General features: G+C 37.0%; 1 protein-coding gene across 1 annotated transcript; it reads right to left on the reverse strand.

The window, feature by feature from the left end:
* Nucleotides 1-1,903: 1,903 nt before the first annotated feature.
* On the reverse strand, nt 1,904-13,177 carry LOC123762716 (bolA-like protein 3). Its single transcript, XM_045749426.2, has 4 exons — nt 12,857-13,177; nt 11,753-11,867; nt 8,333-8,421; nt 1,904-2,848 (listed from the first exon to the last, which is right to left on the reverse strand). The coding sequence occupies exons 1-4, from the start codon at nt 12,899-12,901 to the stop codon at nt 2,780-2,782; spliced, it is 318 nt and encodes a 105-aa protein (XP_045605382.1). The 5' UTR covers nt 12,902-13,177; the 3' UTR covers nt 1,904-2,779.
* Between the last annotated feature and the right edge of the window lie 5,096 nt (nt 13,178-18,273).

Raw genomic sequence — 18,273 nt, forward strand, 5'->3', positions numbered from 1 at the left:
AAAAACTAGAGAAAACATATTAATTCATGAAAACTTGGCTTATTAGGCAAATCGAGCCTTGCATTGTAGGCTGATAAGTGCGTTCTGGCTACTAGGTACGACATATATATATATATATATGTCGTACCTAGTAGCCAGAACGCACTTTTTGGCCTACTATGCAAGACCCGATTTGCCTAATAAGCCAAGTTTTCCTGAATTATTATATTTTCTCTAATTTTTATCTTATGAAATGATAAAGCTACCCATTTCATTATGTTTGAGGTCAATTTTTTTTATTCAAGTTAAAATTAATGTAGATATATGACCGAACCTAACCAACCCTACCTAACCTAACCTAACCTATCTTTATAGGTTAGGTTAGGTTAGGTAGCTGAAAAAGTTAGGTTAGGTTAGGTTAGGTAGGTTAGGTTCTCGAAAAACAATTAATTCATGAAAACTTGGCTTATTAGGCAAATCGGGCCTTGCATAGTAGGCTGAGAAGTGCGTTCTGGCTACTAGATACGACATATATATATATATATATATGTCGTAGAGATTTTTTATTAACACGCTTAAGTATACACAGTAATGTGCTGCTACCCTATTCAATGTGGAGGATTACAAAGTGTAAATTAAAAAAACGAGCTATAGGTTCATCTAATATTTCCATCTCACTGGATGGTTACTAGGGATCGTGGCTCTCACGTAAATTTATGTAAAAGGAACCCAGCAAATATATGGAACACTCTAATTAATATTTAAGTAAAGAATTATAATAATACTAAAAATAATACTTTTTATTAAAAAATATACAGAGCAACATACAGTGGTTGCTTATGTGTTGCTTAAAGGTGCATATTTATAGAAGCCACTACCACTAGTTCATAAAGCATTTTGAGCATATCTTAAGACTAATTATAATTATATTTAATTATAATTACAGTATTATAACATTAAATTATAATTATATCATTAATTTTTGTCCAGTTTAATGGAAATTTTATTTGCTTATCATACATGTAACATCTATCCGGTATTGGTTGGGAAACATAATAATTGGCTAAAAGTTCTGGTAGCAGATAATCTTCAGTGAAATGTTAACATATTTCTTGAACATCTGTGAAATCTTATTTCTAAATTCTTGATTTTTTTAAACTGTCACGCAGTGTGCAAATAATTATTTGCTATTACAGTAAATTATTTGATAATTATACTTGAATATATTTCAAGGAGCATCTGGCTCCTCTGTCACTTAAGCCTGAGTAAGGTAAGCTGTATTGAAAATAACTGAAATAAAGCAGGAAGAAAACATCTCTGAAATTGTGTTGAAAAATATTACAGGTAAAACAACCGAGTAGATAATCCCCTGGCAAACTTTGCCCATATTTCCTAAAGTTTAGACTAAATGATTTCTCATAAATAACCATGTAAATCTTTGAGATGTAATAACACTACATTACACTACACTACACTTTGTTCATTTGAGATGTAATGATGGTGCCTAACAAGCTTTGAATTGGGCAATTCTAAATTAAAGTAAAAAGTTACATTCACAAGTTTCAGGTTAACACACATGGTTGTAGCAATGACAATATTGCATAGTAAATACTGGCCGTGGCGTACAAATATCAACACAAACCAAAGAAGGCATATTCAGCGAATTTGGTAAAGTCTACTTAAACTGGTTTATAAAACTGGTGTTCTATAAACACATTTAGTACACATGTACGAGGGATAATTATAGCTATCAAGATTTAAATACTGTACTGTAGATCCATCCCGAATTAATAGATTCATGCTAATAAGATTTAGTTAACACAGACACATGCATGAATGAGTGCACACACACACACATAAACACCATTGGTGATGACAATAACCACTGTTCAAAACAGCCAAAAGGGGTTAAATAAATACTAGATTTTCAAATGTTTATATATTTGCAGTACTTAGCATTCAGTACGTAAAAAAATGGCATATTATACTGTACAAGGTTTGGTTTATTCTTGTATACAAAATATAAAGAGCAATCATACTAAAAAAAAATCTCACAGATAATATACTGTAATACTGTACAAATAAAAGAAAAGCCAATGAGCATGTAATGGGTAAATCACAAGCAGCTCATGATGCGAAAATAAGTCAAAGGAAAATAAAATACGGAACAATGGAACTTACAACAAATTTGAAATTATTCTAACTGCAATGATCCTATACATAACAAAAACTATGGGAATCAGATCAAAGATTATTTCTATTACAGTTAAAATCGTTAACTTTTGTAACAGAAGAGTAAAGTACTGAACTAGCCAAATCTTATTCACAACTTTAGCACGAGCAACCTTGTATTTGTAATAATGTTTCAGTACAATATAGCAATCCTTCGGGGATATAGTATCTATATATACACATACATATTCTTTTTTGAAGCTTTAATTATGTACAATAACAAAATGTTGTCTAGTGACATACACTCCCAAACACCTTGAGACACTACAACCAGGTGTTTTTACCATACCGAAGACACTGACCTGCACCTGAATATCAAATCAATCCCATAGAGCAATTCAATTTATGTGATAAACATTCAGACTAGTTCTAATAAGAATTATTGGAAATTAATGAAAAATAAACTAATTAAATATCCTTTTTAATTGTACAGTACAGTACTTCCATGAGCTATTATAAATACATTATTTTAATGTCATTACTTGTCAAATATCAATCAGTTTAGCCGTAAATTATCACCTAACATAGTTGCTACCAAAGCAACTGCTGAGAAGATTTTATGATATCATCAAGTTTCAGTGGAGACTGATGTTGAGATACGTAGCCCGTGCATGTCCTTTATTTCAGCTTTCAAGGTCTGCAAATGTACAGTAACATCATTAGTTGCAGGAAAGTTTAAATATCATTTAACTAGGCTCTATGTTAAATCATTTATATTTCCACAACAGATGAAATTAATATGAGAGACTAGAGCTAGTTTTTAGTGCTTGGTATTTATACTGTACCCAGAAAATGTCATTTCATTACATTCAACGCTGGTTTTCTGTGGCGAGCTCCTACAGCTCCCTGGAGCTACATCACCAAAGAGAAGGAATTAGGGACTTACCCGGGAGGCGGACACCACTCGGTCCTCAACTCAAAGTCGAGACAACTGGCTCCAACCTCCACACATGGACGACTAGGATCAGGAACAAAGAATAGATAATGCACGGCCAGGATTCTGATCGACCTCCAAAATCCCCGCACCTGAATGTCAGCCCAGATCATATTGCCGAAGACAGAAGTCAAAGCAGCAAACTTACCAATGTCGTGGGCGCGAGGATAGACCGCAGGCTGGCTAAACTTAATGACCCTGCAGATGACCTGAGCCCTGGAACAGGGAACGAGGGAAATCCAATCAACCCAAATTGCATCCCCGGCCACAGAAGCCGAGGCGCGCAAGTAACGGCGAAGAGCCGCAACCAGACACAACACATGATGCACCCCCAGCATGACTAACCAAGCATCAATGACCCAAGGACCCTCTCTGGAAAACGGCTGTCTCGTTCTTCGCCAGAAAAGAAGGAGAAGGCTGCAACCGAACAAACCCACCACCAGGACCGAAAGAGCAGAAACCCTTGTGCCGGAGGAGAGCAAGAAGCTCACCAACCCGACCCCCAGAGGCCAATGCCAACAGAAAGAGAGCCTTAGGAAAAAATCTTGAACCAAAGGGGCTATCACGAATCAAAGAGAAGACAGAAAAGAGAGCGCCCTGACCAAGGACAAGGATGGCTCTGGCAGCGTATGAGCAAGCTGGAGGTGAAACAAAGCACAATAACTTACAAAACTGGGCCGAAGTGACATCCACCCCAAATGCAAGCAGGGGTGGCTCCGCCAGCTCCACATAATACTAGGCGACAGTATTTGGGATCAAATGACGGTTCTAAAAAAAAGCCAAGAAAGAAAGGACAAGACAACCAGATCAGAAACAGAAGACAACCTACAAAGAGAGAGAAAATGGCAGAAAGAACGCCAGGAAACTTCATACATACTGTCGCTGTGGGAACCGACCTGTGAGATTTATATTTATTCAATTTATATGAATTTATATAGAATTTATATTACGTTAATTTATATATTTCGATAGCAATTTAAATGATGTTTAGTGGATTGAATTTCTGCAATAATCTCACAAATCGATCCTTACACATTAGGGGGGGTTTATATTAAATTTATATATATATGCAGCCAATCAAACTACAGTATTAAACTACATATATTAGTAAATAAATTTTGGAGGTGCTTTTTCTTATTGTATGGTAGGCCTAGTCCACCAGGTATAACTAGGATGTAGACATAAAATAATCCTCTGTGTGAGTCTAGCATCCACCACCCAAGTAACTGATGGTCCAAGATTAATCTTACTTCCTCTTCTTGTTCCTGTCAAAGGCACTAGCTGTAAAGCCGGAATCCTAATATCTGACAGCTATATCAGATGAAACATTTATATATTATTAGATAAGGACCAAGGCTTAATTACCTGGTTTGAGTCGTTCATTCGTGTCCTAACCGGAATTAATCACATCTAGCTAACATTACTTGCCAATAATGACTTGGATAAGATTCCGGAAAGATACTTCCCTTGCGGTTGTTGACAACGTGTTGTTGATGATAGAAGCACTAATTTGATCTCCATAACACTTCGTTCAAGAGAATTATAGGAGCGGAATTTGCTTCAACGACTCGGTCTTTTTCAACAATGGATGACCTTCCTACCACTGATGCCTGGCTCTCTTTTTCCAGATGTCAATATGTGGTAGAAGGGTCACATTTACTCTATTTTGGTACTGATAATTAAGTTAATTCAAGTGAGATGTTTTTATGATATTAAAAATCCAAAGACTAATGTATTTAAGAATAATTCCCAACAGAATAGCTGGTGAATTTATAGCACTATGTGGCAATGATATCCCATTTTCTAGTGATGGAAAATTCCACTACAGGCTACATTTTCTATGGGTTAACTTGTGTATATAACAGCAGCAATATTATCTGCCTATTGTATTTAATATTAGTAAATGGTGTCGGGTTTTCCGACAGTCACTGAGATGAAGCTCGCAGGTGGGATACCATCAACGAAGCCACCTGATCACAATACAAATGGTAATAGGCCCGCGTCAAAAAGACCAAACACGAAGAGCAGAAGAGAAGACCGAACCAGCCAGGTACCTGACCAGACCGATCTGCTAAAGGACGCGGAGCCGCAGAGAACATCACGGGTTCGGACACTTAGAAAGCAGCATCTGAAACCAAGGCTGGGTCGACCACCAAGGGGCCAACAGGACTACTCTTTCCTGGTAAGTCTCCAAAGTAAGTCCTGGTAAGTGAGCCAGGATCCAAAGCAACAGCTGGACCGAGGGTAAGAGGTACAAGTAACCCCACCTTGACCAGTCCTGCAGAAAGGCGTCTACCTCGACGAACTCAGTCGAGGAATGGCACCATATACATATCAGGAGACACCGAGATCAAACCGACGCGAAGAGGTCCACCTTCGGGCACCCGTATGTCTGGCAGAGTCAACAGGAGGAGTTAGCATCGACCGTCCATTCCTTGGACAGGGGAAAATGAACCGGGACAGGTCGTCTGCCAAGACGATGGACACCCCTGGGACATGAACTCTAAAGAATCCAACAGACAAGTCACTCGAAGCGACCAGCCCCAAAGAGGCAAGGACCGAAGAGAACCCCTGCAGTTCAGGCAATGAACCACTGGAGAACAGTCCGAATTGAGCTGGATCCTCGACCCCGGGACCCAAATCCTCCAAAGCGTCAGCCAAACCGCTGCAAACTCTTGCACCGTGCTGTAAGCTCGACAGAAGGACGGACCCTACTGTCCCTGACCAGCCTGGTGAGCACTGGTCACAAAACCCCAGCTGAAAGATGATGCATTCGTGAACACATTGAACAAGGGTTCAGGCTGGTGCCAAGGCACTGAGCCCCAAAAAACCCAAAGAGGAATTCGGTGACGCAGCAATCAACACAAGGCTCCCCGAGGCCGAACCCAGCGATCGCAAGAGAAGTGGAAGGGGGGGACCCCGAAGGAACCAGAACAGACGCCAAAGCCAATTATAGACCCCTCAATTATAGACCTGTAAAACTGACAAGTGTAATAGTCAAAATATTGGAAAAATAATAAAAACTAAATGGGTAGAACACCTGCAGAGAAATTATATAATATCAGAGTATGGTTTTCGATCTGGAAGATCCTGTGTATCGAATTTACTCAGTTTCTATGATCGAGCCACAGAGATTTTACAGGAAAGAGATGGTTGAGTTGACTGCATCTATCTGGACCTAAAAAAGGCTTTCGTCACAGTTCCACATCAGAGGTTGTTCTGGAAACTAAAAAATATAGGAGGGGTGGCAGGTGAGCTTCTAACATGGATGAAAAATTTTCTGACTGATAGAAAAATGAGGGTAGTTATCAGAGGCATGTATCGGACTGGAGAAATGTCACAAGTGGAGTACCACAGGGTTCAGTTCTTGCACCGGTGATGTTCATTATCTACATAAATGATCTACCAGATGGAATACAGAATTATATGAAAATGTTTGCTGATGATGCTAAGATAATAGGAAGGATAAGAAACTTAGATGATTGTCATGCCCTTCAAGAAGACCTGGACGAAATAAGTATATGGAACACCACTTGGCAAATGGAATTTAATGTGAATAAATGCCATGTTATGGAGTGTGGAATAGGAGAACATAGACCCCACACAACCTACATATTATGTGAGAAATCTTTAAAGAATTCTGATAAAGAAAGAGATCTAGGAATGGATCTAGATAGAAATCTATCACCTGAGGACTACTTAAAGAATGATATGCGAGGAGCCTATGCTACTCTTTCTAACTTCAGAATTGCTTTTAAATACATGGATGGCGAAATACTAGAGAAATTATTCACGACTTTTGTTAAGCCAAAACTAGAATATGCAGCGGTTGTGTGGTGCCCATATCTTAAGAAGCACATCAATAAACTGGAGAAGGTGCAAAGACATGCTACTAAGTGGCTCCCAGATCTGAAGGGCAAGAGCTACGAGGAGAAGTTAGAGGCATTAAATATGCCAAAACTAGAAGACAGAAGAAAAAGAGGTGATATGATCACTACGTACAAAATAGTAACAGGAATTGATAAAATTGATAGGGAAGATTTCCTGAGATCTGGAACTTCAAGAACAAGAGGTCATAGACTGCCGAAGAAATGTAAGAAAATTCACTATCACAAATAGAGTGGTAGACGGTTGGAACAAGTTAAGTGAGGTGGTGGTGGAGGCCAAAACCGTCAGTAGTTTCAAAGTGTTATATGACAAAGAGTGCTGGGTAGACGGGGACACCATGAGCGTAGCTCTCATCCCGTAACTACACTTAGGTAATTATACACACAGAGTATATATATAATGTATGTATTGTATACTGTACCTAATAGTTTTGTTGAAATTATACATTTTTCTAATTTTTTACTTATGGAATGAGAGAGCTTTCCATTGTATTATATATGATTTTACTTTTGTTTAATTTGAGTTAAAACTAAGATACAAATTTTATCAAACCCAACCTAACCTACCTTATCCTAACCTAACAAAACTAAATCAGTAATTCATGTTCTTAAGTAATATAATAATATTAATTAAAATAAACCAATTTGAAAAATATTTGAAAATAACAAAAATCGTTCTGCCTGTTAGGCAAATTGGCTGGCTATTAGGTATGACATATATACTGTATATTTTCTGTTCTTTGGAAGAAAATAATCGAAAGAAATTTCTCAATAATAATTGAGAAAATCCGTAGGCTCATACAGATTTTCTCATTGATGCAGTCACATTGGTGCGATTACTCTCTGTGTGTTGAAAGAGGAGCGTGAGAGGTAGAACATTCTTAGATGACAGCCAGAGTGCATGAGAGACTTGTGTGAAAATCCTGTTCCAGCTTCAGTAGAAGCCTCAGGAAATCCTTGTGTGTTCAGTAGAACTCCAGGTTGCAATCCTTATGCCATGTTGTGGTCTAGTCGCTAGGGCGTGTGCATGAGAATACCCAATACACAGGTTTGAGCCCTCATCACGGCTTCTACAGATTTTCTCATTAATGCCTAATGAGAAATTAATTCTAATGCCTAAATTAATTCATAATAAGTAATCACACTAATGTGTGATTACTCTGTGTATTTATTTAAATGTTAATTACTGGCATCAGATCTCAAATGAACATAGCCTCAAGTGTTTAAAGCCTACTTCGGTCACTTGTGCATGTGATTTATGTGGTGTCCAGGACATAATGAAAATATTTTCAAAACCTACCTCAGTTATCAGTTTATGCTGTTTGACCCTAGAGAGTCCTTTAAAATCAGGTGCTTCTACCCATACTTCATACATAGATCCACAGCCACCTGTGATTAAGTGAAAGAGAATTAAATATAATTACAGTATCAAAATAGAAATTTGCAGTCATATCCTAACCTATTAATATTAATAATTTAATATTAACCAATATTAAATTTGTAAAAAGTAAATCTGTTCACCCATCTCCAAAGAACATTATGCAACATCTGCCATTTTTATTCATTACACTATAATGGGGTGACATGATTGAAGTACAGTGGTACCTTCGTTTATGAATTTAATCATTTCCCAGAAACAGTTCGTCAACTCAAAATTTTAAAACCAAAACAAATTTTCCCAAAGAAATAATGTAAATTGAATTAATCTGTTCCACATACAAAAATATTAACTTAAAAATACACTTTATACAGAATACTACTCATATTTTGTACTACTCTATATCTTACCTTTATTGAGGACTCTTGTTGGGGTATGGAAGACGGTGAGGATGAGGGGAGGAGGAGAGGTGTTAGTGTTTAAAAGGGAAGTTCCCTTCCATTATATCAGGCAGGTATGACATTTCTAGGGTACTCTCTCTCATGTGTTTTGCAGGCAAAACACATGTCCCCTAGGACCTGGTTGTGGCTCACCGCCTGCTTGTCTTACAAACAGATCTGTCTGCTTGTATCTGTCTCTAGATACAGATACAAATCTGTCAAATCTGTCTATAGACATTTGTTTTTCCCCTACATTTTAATTAACACTTATCTGTAGTGAGACATTACATCTCTTGTTTCTCCTCTATCATCATCCTCACAACAATTTTGTTAGGTTAACATTACCACTGACTTTCTTGGGACCCATGGCATGATATATAATAAGAACTTTTATGTTCAGAAACCAAAAAAGCAGAAAAACAATGAAATTCTTCATAAAGAATTGATGCAAAATCGTCACTAGGTGGGATACACTGGTAAAGCGATGAGTTACAATAACGTGGCTGAAGAATATTGACCAGACCACACACTAGAAGGTGAAGGGACGACGACGTTTCAGTCCATCCTGGACCATTCTCAAGTCGATTGTGAGACCATTCTCACAATTGACTTGAGAATGGTCCAGGATGGACCGAAACTTCGTCGTCCCTTTACCTTCTAGTGTGTGGTCTGGTCTACACTAGTAAACTGAGGCGCGGCTTGCCAGCACTCAGCAGATCCACGTACTCGTCGGCCCAACGTGCATCAACAAACTCGAAAAGTGAGCCAAACCTCGAATACAGTACCAAGTAAAATTTTATGAAGAAACTGAGCTCAAAAACAGAACAATTTGTAAAGAGGGGCATTCGTCAAAAGAGGTTCCACTGTAAATAAATGGATAAAAGGGTATAACAAAAAGACTATAAACAAGGTGATAAATATGGCATCACAAAAAAGGGACTCGAAACCATGGATATAAATTGGAAAAGCTTAGATTCAGGAAAGATCTCTGTAGATACTAGGTAAGCAACAGGCTTGTTGATTTATGGAACAAATTAATGTATAACATAACAGATATGGGATCACTGGATTGTTTCAAGCATAGGTAAACATGTATATAAATGAGTTTGGGGGGAATATAAATAAAAGCTGCCTCATATGGGCCAATAGGTAATCTGGAGTTTCTTTTAAGCCTTAAACTGTGCAAAATGTCAAATGATGTGTGACATTGAGCTCAGTTTTTCAAATTTTCTGAAACCCTTTCAAATGTTTTGTGCATAATCTACTAGGCAAATGCTCCAACTTTGTCTAAATGACACCAGTGTAACTTGAAAAACAAGAAAATAAAAAATAATTATAAAATTGAACATTGAAAACTTCAGATTTTGAAATCGGCTGCAAAAATATATAAAACCATCAACTGTTCATTTGGTGTTATTATGCTCTCAGAATAGCATATGATCTTCATTTTCATATACTGTATTTAGAATATAGATTTTCAGTATACTGTAGTTTACTGTAAAAAAAATTGGTCAATATATCATTTGAAATTTGCGCAAATTTAGACAACAAAAATGCATAACTCCAAACGTTTAGTTTATGAAAAATCAATTCAATAGGGATTGTAGAACAGACAGCTGTGAGCACTATATGTAAAAATGGTGAGAATCGGTCAGAAACTAGATTTTTGGATACTGAAGTTGAAATTCTAGTTAATAGATATAATTGAAGTTGAAATTATTGACAATGAATAAGGCAGTTCTAATTCATGAATTTACTTGTATGTTGTAATAAACATTGTTTGGCATTTGTACTCAAATATGTGAAAGTCGTAGGTCAATGTGTGTTGAAATGAAGTCAAGAAAATATAACCCCCAAAAAAACAAAATATAGGGATAATTATAATAATTATAATGATTTTGGGGATATGTTTAGGGTATACTTTATATATGTAAAAAAAAGCCCTAATTTGGTCCCTAATCATCAAAAAACTTTAGGAAACAAAGAAAATAGAGTTTGAAATCTGTGAAAAAATCAGCCAAAACAAATTCAAAGTCCCAAGTTCCGAGAGTTGTGACTGATTTATTTGATGACCAATTTAATTCTGTCTTCACATAGTTAGGTAGGAGTATGCATTCTCCAGAATGTATACGTTACAACAAATTCAAATAATAAACAAAGGAGGAAAAAACCTAAAATGTAAAAAAGAAATCCCCTAAAAAAATATTTTTTGGACATTGTTGAAAGTAACTGATAATAACATTGGGCAATGTATTTATATGATATATAACAAAATAGAGCATAATAACATACTTACTCATTATTATTTGTGATATTATGCATTACTCACCAATGCTATAAAGGCATCAGCTGTACATTCACTTTGTGGACACTTCTTACTACTATTCTTCTTTGTTGTGCGTCGGACAGGTGCTTGCATCTCTTTATTACTGCATTATCCATCAGTTGCAGTAAAAAGGAGCATTTCTCCTTATGAACAAAACGTTCTCTTTTTGTTTAAATATTCGTCTAAAATCAATTTCTGAAAATATTTTGATGAAAGTTTCATGATGCTGAAGCCAATAAGTTGGAGATTTATTTAACATTTTTAAGTAATTTTGACATAATTCAAATATTTTTTTAATTATACCCCCTTATGCTGAGCAGTTTAAGGGTTAATCTTACGTTCTTACGTTTAATGTCTGCTTTTACTGATCCTAATTCTCATAGATGACATACTGTAATTTATACCTATTACCATATGCCAATAGGAGCTCTTGCCTTTTACTCTGAAATTTTAATACAAAATATATATTCCATGCTCTATGGTTATGAGATATATTCCATACATACACAAACTTGGAAGCATACATTAGAAAAATAAAATTTGCCTTTAATACTGAATGCATTTTTAAAGACCTACCAGAGATATCCTGAACCTCAACAGCTGATGCTTGAGGAAAACGCTGTCGTAGCAGGTTAATCAATCTACTCTCCCCAAAATTGGATGCTGAATCACTCAGCCACCGTGCAGCTCTCTGTAAAAAACAAATTGACTGCTGATTGATGGTCCTATGGAACAACTCTGACTTAATCAAACCAAATATAACTATGTATGTACAGTTAATACATAAACAGAATTTAATGCTTTCAAATGTGGTTTGGTTATTAACCAATCAATATTTTAGAGCTGATCTAGCTATTATGTTAATATTAACCAAATATGTTTAATACTGTTAATACAGAATGTATTAACAGTTTTAACAGTAGACAACAGTAACAGTAACAGTAGACAAGTAATAATTAACAGTAGAGTTGAATCTTTACTGATCATGGGAAAACAAGTTCTTCCAGAACAATATTGACAATGGAGTACAAACCATAATATTTAAGTGAGCTGGTATAATACTTTCCCTCTCAAAACATTATTTATAACAATATCTAACTCGATGTATTCCTTTGGACCCAGCTGGCTTATTTGAAATTACATTAGCCGCATTAGCCTAGATTTAGGTATATGTTACCTAAATAGTCGATTGCCTATTTGAATAACAAATAACAATGCTTTTCCAGATTGGCCAAATGAAGAAAGTTGTAATTTAAATAAATTTTCAGCCAAAGGTATGATTTAATTTATTTTCATACAGAAGACCAGACATTATGACAATATTGGTCTACAAAATAAACATACCACTTTGTCCTTTTCTGAAGCAGTTTGTAATTTTATGAAAAAGCCTTATTATGTATTATAATCAACAACAATTATCTGTAACTGACAGTGTATTAACACTGTATTACAAAAACTGGTAAAGCTTGTGAAAGTTGGCCATAAAGCTATCCAACCACTTGAGGTGGATGGTAAAGCGACGGTCTCCTTTCATGCAGGTCGGGGACTGAACCCCGATCGTCCAAGTCCTTCCTTCCATCCGTTCCATCCCACATCTTTATCCTGATCCCTTCCCAGTGCTATAGTCGTAATGGCTTGGCGCTTTCCCTAGATAACTGCCTGTCTGTCTATAAAACATACCTGGAGGTTGAGGGAGAAGCGGCTACCGTGTCGGAGGCTCGCCATGTCCCCAGTACTGCTCACCCTTCCTTCCTCGCCCGGCTGCTGCTCCACGTCTTGCTGCTACACTACGCCCCTCATATCTTACTTTCATACACTTTTTACAGTCTTAATCTATTTTTTTACGTAATTCATGTGGATTCGTAAAAAAATGTGATGTAAAAGTCTATATTTTGTTCACAAAGACGCCGTCCTTTGCCTTCGTAGGAAGGAAGGGGCAATGTTTACATAATACACAAAAAGGGAGCCTTAATATAATGAGAATCGTGAAATCAATTCAAATGCAGCCCACATCCCCCGGTGAGGATGGCATCACTTATGACATATTGCGTCTGCTCCCTTTAGTACCAGGGAATCTCCCGCTTGAGCTGTATAATATGAGCTATGTTACTGGGAACTTCCTATCTCCTGGGTATGGGGTGCATAATAAATGAACTAAACTAACTAAAACTCTTGGACCAACAGTATAATCATTCCAATTCCCAAGCCATGTCAAGAGAATGTTTTCCCCCCAATTTCCCTTACGAACTGCATTTGCAAAACATAAGAACATAAGAACAAAGGTAACTGCAGAAGGCCTATTGGCCCATACGAGGCAGCTCCTATTCTATAACCACCCAATCCCACTCATATACTTGTCCAACCCGTGCTTGAAACAATCGAGGGACCCCACCTCCACAATGTTACGCGGCAATTGGTTCCACAAATCAACAACCCTGTTACTGAACCAGTATTTACCCAAGTCTTTCCTAAATCTAAACTTATCCAATTTATACCCATTGTTTCGTGTTCTGTCCTGTGTTGATACTTTTAATACCCTATTAATATCCCCCCGGTTATGTCCATTCATCCACTTGTAAACCTCTATCATGTCACCCCTAACTCTTCGCCTTTCCAGTGAATGCAACTTAAGCTTTGTTAATCTTTCTTCATATGAAAGATTTCTAATTTGGGGAATTAACTTAGTCATCCTACGCTGGACACGTTCAAGTGAATTTATATCCATTCTATAATATGGCGACCAAAACTGAACTGCATAATCTAAATGGGGCCTAACTAGAGCAAGATATAGCTTGAGAACCACACCAGGTGTCTTGTTACTAACGCTGCGATTAATAAATCCAAGTGTCCGATTTGCCTTATTACGAACATTTATGCATTGATCCTTTTGTTTTAAATTCTTACTAATCATAACTCCCAGATCCCTTTCGCAATCCGACTTCGCAATCACAACACCATCTAGCTCGTATCTTGTAACTCTATCATCATTACCTAACCTCAGAACTTTACATTTATCAGCATTAAACTGCATCTGCCAATCCTTTGACCATTTCAAAACCCTATCTAGATCAACTTGAAGTGATAGTGAGTCCTCCTCCGAATTAATTTCCCTACCGATTTTCGTATCATCGGCAAATTTGCAAATGTTGCTACTCAAACCTGAATCTAAATCATTTATATATATTATAAACAACAGAGGTCCCAGGACAGAGCCTTGAGGCACTCCACTTACAACATTTTCCCACTCTGACTTGATTCCATTTATACTAACTCTCTGTTTCCTTTGGTATAGCCATGCCCTAATCCAGCTTAATATAGCACCCCCAATACCATGAGACTCTATCTTTTTAATCAGTCTTTCATGTGGCACTGTATCAAAAGCTTTGCTAAAGTCAAGGTATACAACATCGCAATCCTTACCACTATCAACTGCCTCAACAATGCTAGAATAAAAAGATAACAAATTTGTTAAACATGAACGGCCATTTATAAAACCATGTTGCGACTCAATTATTAATTTATGTTTTTCAAGATGAAGACGAATTTTATTTGCTATTATAGATTCGAGTAACTTTCCCACAATAGACGTTAGGCTAATTGGTCGATAGTTAGACGCAAGTGATCTATCTCCTTTCTTAAAAACTGGTATCACATTAGCAACTTTCCAAAACTCTGGCACTCTGCCTGACTCTATTGATTTATTAAATATGGTTGACAGTGGGTCACAAAGCTCCTCTTTGCATTCTTTAAGCACCCTGGCAAACACTTCATCCGGCCCTGGGGATTTGTTTGGTTTGAGTTTTACTATTTGTTTAAGAACATCCTCCCTGGTAACTGCTAAACTCGTCAACCTGTCCTCGTCCCCACCCACATAGACTTGTTCGGCTGAAGGCATATTGTTAAGTTCCTCTTTAGTAAATACAGATACAAAATATTTATTAAAAATACTACTCATCTCTTCATCACTATCTGTTATTTGACCTGTCTCAGTTTTTAATGGACCTATCCTTTCCCTAGTCTTAGTACGATATAACTGAAAAAACCCTTTAGGATTTGTCTTTGCTTGCCCTGCTATGCGAACTTCATAGTTTCTTTTTGCTTTCCTTATCTCTTTTTTAACATTTCTAACCAGTTGTACGAATTCCTGTTCTAAAGTGACCTCCCCATTTTTAATCCTTTTGTACCAAGCTCTCTTTTTACCTATAAGGTTCTTCAAATTCTTTGTTATCCACTTTGGGTCATTAGTATTCGATCTATTCAATTTGTATGGTATACTACGTTCCTGTGCTTTGTTTAGAATATTCTTAAATAAGTTATATATTGAATCCACATCGAAATCCCCATTTAAGTCACCTATCGCTGGGTTCATGTCTCGCTCCAAGACCGGCCCACACCCCATACCCAAGACTTTCCAATCAATTTGACCCAAAAAATTTCTTAGGCTATTAAAATCAGCTTTTCGAAAATCTGGCACTTTAACAGAATTTTCTCCTCCTGGTCTATTCCATTCTATGCTAAATCTGATTTCTTTGTGATCACTGCTCCCTAGCTCACTCCCTATTTCGATGTCATTAATTTGCGTTTCCCTGTTAGTTAACACTAAATCTAAAATATTATTTTCCCGTGTTGGTTCCTTAATGTGTTGCGTAAGAAAGCAATCGTCAATTAATTCTAGAAAATCTTCTGCTTCACTATTCCCTGTTTTGTTCAACCAGTTTATTCCGCTAAAATTAAAGTCACCCATGACATAAATACTGTTAGATCTAGATGCTCTAGATATTTCATCCCATAGATGCTTTGCTTCCATTCTGTCTAAATTTGGTGGCCTATATATTACTCCTATTATAATATTATTAGCTTTTTCGTTTAATTCAATCCAAATAGTTTCTGTGTGTGGCTCTGTTTTGATTCCCTCTTTGAGACTACATTTCAAATTGTCCCTAACATATATGGCTACTCCACCTCCTCGTCTAATATATCTATCTGTGTGAAATAGTTTAAATCCATATATTTGATATTCAGCTAATAGTTCTCTATTTTCTACATTCATCCACGTTTCGGTAAGTGCAATAATATCTATTTTTTCTGTGCAGACAAGAGCATTTAATTCGTTAATTTTATTTCTTAGACTTCTACTGTTAGTGTAATATACCCTAAGTGAATTGTTATTTTGCGGACCTTCTCTTTCCCTGATCGTTTTGCCAATTCCTTTCTCCCACAAACACATACTTTTATTACCTCCTTCCTCCAAATCAATTCCCATACCTCTATCTACTAACAGTTTAAACCCAAACAAACACCTCTAACCACTTCTTCTAACGAGTTCGCAACAGCAACAACCCCAGCTCTCGATAGATGCACCCCATCACGAGCATACATTTCATTTCTTCCATAGAAGTGTTCCCAGTTGTCTATGAAAGATATTGCATTTGATTTGCAATATCTTTCCAGTCGGCAATTGACACCAAGTGCCCTCGATATCCATTCATTTCCCACTCCCTTTCTTGGAAGAATGCCACATATGATCGGGATTCCTCCCTTGCTCCTAACTAACTCTATGGCTGTTTTATACCTCTGAATCAGTTCCTCACTCCTAACTCGACCAACATCATTTCCTCCCACGCTAATGCAAATAATGGGATTGTTCCCATTACCAGCCATAATATCATTCATGTTGTTTATAATATCACCAATGCCAGCTCCGGGATAGCAAACCCTTAACCTGTTCCCCCTATCTCTAGCACAAAACGTTCTATCCAAATACCTTATCTGGGAATCTCCCACAACTAATGTTTGCTTAGGTACTTCCTTTACTTTCTGAGGGGCCTGCGCTTCCTTTCTCTTCGTTGCTTTCCCTTTTGCGCGATCCACAGTCTCTCCACAGCACTCGTCCTCCAAAACGTCAAATGAATTAGAAGTTGCTATGGCGTTTGAAGGCGGCTTTATCAAAGTCTTCTTAAGGCCCCTGTCTTTCACAACTCTCCAAGACGAGGTCCCTTTACTGCTGGTCTCCTCCTTCGTTACTTCTCGTTGTTCTTTAAGCTGACGCACCTCCTCCAACATTCGAGAGAATCACAATTGATTCTCAAGAATGAGAATGAACAAGAATGTTTGTTCATTTGTTCATTCGAGAGAATAGTTCTAAATCATCTCCTCCATAAAATAAGAACCATGCTATCCCCCCAGATATATGGCCTCATGCATGGAAGGAGTGTGCATCATTGCATCACCACCTTTCTTACCCTGCACACTGAAAAGTCATATACCATCTTCCTGGATCTCAAGTCTGCCTTTGATATTGCAAATCGATACGTTATCTTGAGTGAACTTGGAAGAATGAATACTGGTTGTCGGCTTCTTTATTGGATCAAGGGTTACTTATCCAACAGGAAGTCATCTGTATTTTTCCAGGGGCATAGAAGTGTAACAAGAGACTTCGAACTACTGTATGTACCTCGCAGGGAGGTGTCCTCAGTCCTACCTTATTAAATATCTACCTAATTAATAAATAAGCACTACCTAATAAATTCCCTTTAACCTATCTTACCCCTATATTGTCAACCCATGTCTGTTATTTTTTAAACAACGCTGTTTGTCGACCTAATTGTATTTGTGCTGCTTTTTCTGCCATGTTCCCCCCTTTTTTATATTTATTTTTATTTGTTCTCGACACATTTTATACTTTAATCTCAATTAGTATTAAGTTTTAGTCTTTAATGTTTCTTCCTGCCCGAAACGCTTTACGAAATAGGGGCTTTAGGCATTGTATGTACTAGCTCTATCTATAAATCTATCAATTTTTGTATAACCTCTTGTATGTATGTACTTTACCTGAATAAACATTTATTTATTTATATTTATTTATATTTTATCTTGCTAAATAAATTGCTTATTAGATAAATTGATTATTAAATATCCTGCTATTGAGTTCAATAGGTTCTTCTCCTCCATTGGGTCCTCCCTTGCAAAAGATATTCCATCTTCCAGTACTGATGTTCAGGACTATCTTACAGGTAACTATCCACAGTCTCTGTACCTAACGCCTGCAAATTCCACTGATGTTAATGAGATTATTATTACCTTTCCCTTAAACCAAT

The sequence above is a fragment of the Procambarus clarkii genome, chromosome 27, assembly GCF_040958095.1.
Source record: "Procambarus clarkii isolate CNS0578487 chromosome 27, FALCON_Pclarkii_2.0, whole genome shotgun sequence".
Lineage (NCBI taxonomy): Eukaryota > Metazoa > Arthropoda > Malacostraca > Decapoda > Cambaridae > Procambarus > Procambarus clarkii.

Coding starts and splice junctions, on each gene's coding strand:
- LOC123762716 (XM_045749426.2), bottom strand. CDS start 12,901: ATGGCGAGCCTCCGACACGGTAGCCGCTTCTCCCTCAACCTCCAG. Junction 8,422..11,752: donor TGAGGTTCAGGATATCTCTG/GTAGGTCTTTAA, acceptor ACTTAATCACAG/GTGGCTGTGGATCTATGTAT. Junction 2,849..8,332: donor AGCATAAACTGATAACTGAG/GTAGGTTTTGAA, acceptor GTACATTTGCAG/ACCTTGAAAGCTGAAATAAA.